The sequence below is a fragment of the Pteropus vampyrus genome, unplaced genomic scaffold (genome assembly GCF_000151845.1).
Source record: "Pteropus vampyrus isolate Shadow unplaced genomic scaffold, Pvam_2.0 Scaffold68, whole genome shotgun sequence".
Classification (NCBI taxonomy): Eukaryota; Metazoa; Chordata; class Mammalia; order Chiroptera; family Pteropodidae; genus Pteropus; species Pteropus vampyrus.
Genome location: NW_011888849.1, coordinates 944,187 through 948,969, shown reverse-complemented (window position 1 = coordinate 948,969; position 4,783 = coordinate 944,187). Strand labels below are relative to the sequence as shown.

The 4,783-nt window shown below is 35.1% G+C and overlaps 1 protein-coding gene across 1 annotated transcript in view; it reads right to left on the bottom strand.

Annotated features, from left to right (window-relative positions):
• The window catches only part of MYOF (myoferlin), a 139,345-nt gene that overhangs the window by 70,439 nt on the left and 64,123 nt on the right, over positions 1-4,783 (bottom strand). The window contains exons 16-18 of the mRNA XM_023531470.1: positions 4,489-4,571; positions 2,343-2,381; positions 1,170-1,173 (exon numbers count right to left, since the gene is read on the bottom strand). Coding sequence (XP_023387238.1) covers positions 1,170-1,173; positions 2,343-2,381; positions 4,489-4,571 — 126 coding nt within the window. The remainder of the gene's footprint in view (positions 1-1,169; positions 1,174-2,342; positions 2,382-4,488; positions 4,572-4,783) is intronic.

Below are 4,783 nucleotides of genomic sequence, written 5' to 3'. Positions count from 1 at the left end.
TGCTTTCTTCCATTTTGCAAGTTAGTTGTATTAGTGGAAATCATAAGCACTTGTGAGACTTGCCATATTTCCCTTTTCTTATTGCTATAAAACATTAAATAAAAAACATTTTGGGGGTAGTTCAAGTAAATACATTATCTTACAAAAAGATAATGCTATTCAAATGAAAGAATAAGACTTTCAAGGTGACCTTCACATTTTTTGCAAGTTTACTGGCATTGTATTAAACATGTCATTGGCAATTGAGGCAAAGATTATATTGTTTTGGGATGTCATTTAAGTGATGTATATCAGATTAACTTTACTTGTTCCAAAAAAAAGTCATGTAGTCTCAAGTTAAAATATATAAAACATTAAAAATTTTTTATATTCAACAATAAACTGTCTGCCTATGGTATAAAATCACATGATATTCATAACCAACATGAAGTCCCCATTCACTACATTCTATCTGTAATGAGCATTCAATATGCTCCTTATTTCTGCTACCTGGCCTTAGCGAGATTACTCCCCAATGAGGGGCACTGAAGGCAATGTAAGCAAATAGCAGGAGCCAAAGGGAGATTGTGAGTGAATATGGGGAAAGTAAGAGCTACCTATAACCATCTGAATGGCTCCAATGCAGAGGGATGGACTTGTCCCCAAAAGCAGACTAAGGACCACTGCTGGGAGCTATGAGGAGGCCAACTTTGGTTCACTCAGTGTAAAGAAGATCTTTCTATGAATTAGAATGTTAAACAATAGGATAGATCTCATTAGGGACAGAGGAAATGTTAAGGACAAGACTTTAGCCTGTCTTTCAGGACCTCATCAAGATGATTCCTGTTATGGACAGGAGGTTGACTAGATCACCTCTATGGCCCTTTCCAAATCTACGCTTAAAACCAAGAGAGAAAGGTAAAAAGTAGCAGGTGAGCAGAATGCCTATGAATATACAGCTGACAAAACTGTATAGACAGGTATTTTAAAAACTTTTTTATTATTTGTGGCTCTCCTACATGTGTAAATGGACCCGAGCACTTTCTAGAAGGAAGAACCATGCACATTGGCAGAGAGTAAGCAGAACTTTGATGTCAGTGAAGAGAGCAAGAGAAAAGAAATGTTTAAATTAAGATATAGGAAAGTAATAAATGACAGCCTAGTTTCTCACAAACTTCCTGCCTCCAAACTTTCCTAACCCATTTTATGCACAATTGTCACATCAAATGCCCAATGTTCTTCAAAAGCCTATAAAAATAAAACAAATATTCTTTAGCCTGACCATCGGGGTTTTCCTCTGACCTGGCTACAACCAAATTTTCAAACAGCATTTTCTATACCTCCTTCACTTCTCTGAAGCTCCTCGGCATTTTGGATTTCCATAAGTTATCACTTTATATTTTAACTTTTGAACTCAAATAGATGCTTATCTCTGTGACACTATAAATTCCTTTCATGGGGAGGGGCAAGATTTAAGCATGTTTTATTTTGATTCCCTAAACACTGAGTACTGGTTGGTTCGTTGGTTGGCTGCACAAATGAATGAAGAAATGAAGTGTTAACAAATCTGCGAAATTTGTTACAAAACTAAGGACCACTTAATATTTATATAAAGTCTGATTATAAGATAATGAGATTGGTGTCTTAAAAAGAATGTGGCATTGTGTAATTACATAAAGGTGGGTGATAACATTGTATATTTTCACAGAGCTAAAGTTTACAAAGCTCTCTCACAAGCAATTATCTCTTTTCCCTCTCACCACAACTGTAGGTGATTAGCATGGGCTCGATAGATGACAAACCTCTCTAAACGTCAGAGTCTTCATCTATTCTGGGAATAGCATCTGCCCTAGGAGAGCTGTGATGGTCACGTGTAAGAGCATTGAGCAAACTTGCAAAGAATGGCAAGAGCTGTGCAGACCAAAGGACAGGTTATGATCCCTCATACTTGGAAGATGAAGACTTTCACGGTACAAAGTGGAAAGCATTCAGTATCTTCCAACCTAGCAATCCACGTTGAAAGTGGGGGTAAGTTATTTCGTACGTTTTGGACACTGATTTAATGCCCCATACCTCTATGTATTGAACATGAACAACAATCACAATCAATGTTATATCTTAAAAACAATTATTTACAATGAAGCCAAATAGGATGGTTTGCATCGAGGTGAAAAATAGACGTTAGACATGTAGCAATGCCTGGTAAGCACATTCGTTTTAAGCTTAGTCATGCAGGAAAACCATAAAGCACTAATACAAAAATTATTTTTAAGACAGCAGAATGTCAAAAAAAAGATTCTCTAGGCAATCAGTAAATTCTTAATAAGATCATACTAAGATTTAGAAGGTTGCAAAGCATAAACCTGTATATGATGCAGCCCCAGATCCCGAAGACGAGAAATCTACATAGTAAAAATACAATTGGTTAAACAACAAGAGAAACACGGCATTATAAAAGAGGAATTAAAAAAGTTAATCAGGTCCAGTGCTATGTAAGTGGTTTAGCAACACCAGAAAAATCCAAAATTCAGACCCAAGCCACATGATCCTTTTGTAATTTATACAAATCTCACGGGTTAAATGCAAATGGCTCAAAACTTTATGACAATTTGCAGAATTGCCGCACATGAAATAACCTGATCTCTCCAGCCCCAGGGCAGCCAGGCATCAGAGAAGAGTTAGCTTCTCACCACCAAAGGAGGCCTGGTGATGTTACCAACATTTCGTGTTTTTAATAAAACATTTACTTGTCTTATATCTGACTTAGTTGGGACCAAGTCTAGAAAATCTAAGCTAATGTAGTCCAAGGCTGTGTAAGCAAAGGTCTGTAGTTTATGGAATATTATTTGTTTCTTTTGGGGAGATGCCTGCTGCTAGTTGTTATTTTGAGACCCTGTAACAAACTGTTCAATGGGCCTGCAATGAGAAAAGGCCTCAGAGACAGGGTCTGAAACAGATTGTAACAACTTCTGCTTTTATGAATGAATGGATGTTATCACTAAGAAAGATGCTTATTTTAATATTTCTTGAAGATAATCTTCAGGTAATTATTTAATGACTTCCTGCTAATGATAAATAAATTTAATAATTTTTACCCTCTAATATATTATAGTATGATTTTTAATTACTTTTGGTTACCTTTAATTAATAGATTTAATCTAGTCTTTATATAACCAATCTTCATCAAACCAATGATTTAAAATAGTCTTTATATCTGGATTCCTCACTTGATAAGAAGAGGCTAGAGCCTCCTTTCACCTCTAACCCCTACCTTCTGTATCTTTACTTTTATGTTGTAATGGGCGATGAAATTCAGATTTTGTTTAGAGCCTTGACTACAGGTTTAATTTTAATAAATAACAAATCAATAGTGATTTCATTACAGTTACCATGTAAATATTGTTCTTTGTGGAGAAAAGGTGAGTTATAATACATTTCCTTTGTTACCTGCTGTTCCAGCAGCATGGTACTCTATGCCACATGTTCAGATAGATTCTCTTAACTTCTACCATTTACTTAAAATAATGCCACACACAATCTTATATTTGGACTATATTTTCTTTGTTCAGCTCTTTGTTTTTCTCAGAATTTCTAGTTGCCTTTTTTTCTTCTTGAGAGAGGAAATCTTCTTTACCATATTTCTATTATCTACCAGGTTCTTATTCATGCTACCTATTGCTTAGATTAACAATATATTTATAAAAAAAAAAAAAAAACAAACCTATAAAGTCCTTTCTTGAACAAGATGAGAATAAGAGGAACTTTAGGTTTCTCTAGACAAAATATGTCTCAAATTCTCTCACTTTACTCAATATGTTTAATGTATTGGCAATTATAAGAATGTTATTTTCATTTTGGTAACAAAAAATAAACTACTGATTTATTAATGTGTTAACATTAAATTTTTTCTCTTATTATCTTAATTTTTCTCCTTCATTCCCTATTATAATTTCTGATATATGCACAGAGGCATAATGCCAGGTATAGGCAATTAGTTCTCAGTATGGAAAACAAGGAAAAGAAAAGTGTATTGGTTACCAATGCCTGTTAAGATGAAAGGCATGAAAACAAAATTCACATTATCTTAGAGAGCAGAGATTACATGGTTCATTGCCATCTGACCTCCTTTTTCCTGCCAAGGAAGTCAATTAAGAAAGGGAATATTATTTTATATTTGGGTGGACTTGTTTCAATGCCATTCTTAAAAAAAAATAATAATAAGGTACTAGCATTCTGCACTGACACTCAAAAATTTATAAAACAGCTACTGGGAAAAAGTTTTTGGATAGGAGCAAGAAACCTAAAATCTTCAAACCGTTATTTGCTTTGGTGATTAATTACTAATTAGGTGTTTTGCTGGTCATCACCAAAACATCACTGAAATGGTTCACTAGGCTCATTACACTTGGCTTTTAAGAAATCAAGTCCATTGCCAGGTGGCTACCCCAGTTCATTCCTTCTCCAAAAGTTCTGTACCCTGTCTTGGTGTAGCTCTGCTGTGTGACTTACCTTCCACTTCCCCACCAGAGGCAGCAATTTTAGAAAGGTGTAGATATGTTGTTCCAACTACATCATTTTTGGTAAGGCGGTCCCTATGTAAAAGAACAGGTTAAGACCTCCATCTGTAAGAATATATCTTCATTTCAACAATATTAAGAGTTGGAAAAGACCTAGATGTCAGAACTCATCCTGTCCAGTGGGCCTTAAACTTTACTGCACTTTAAAAATCATTTGGAAACTCTCTACTCTCATGTCCTATCCAAGCTTTTGATTCAGGAGAAGCAGAGGTGGAGAACAAGAGTCT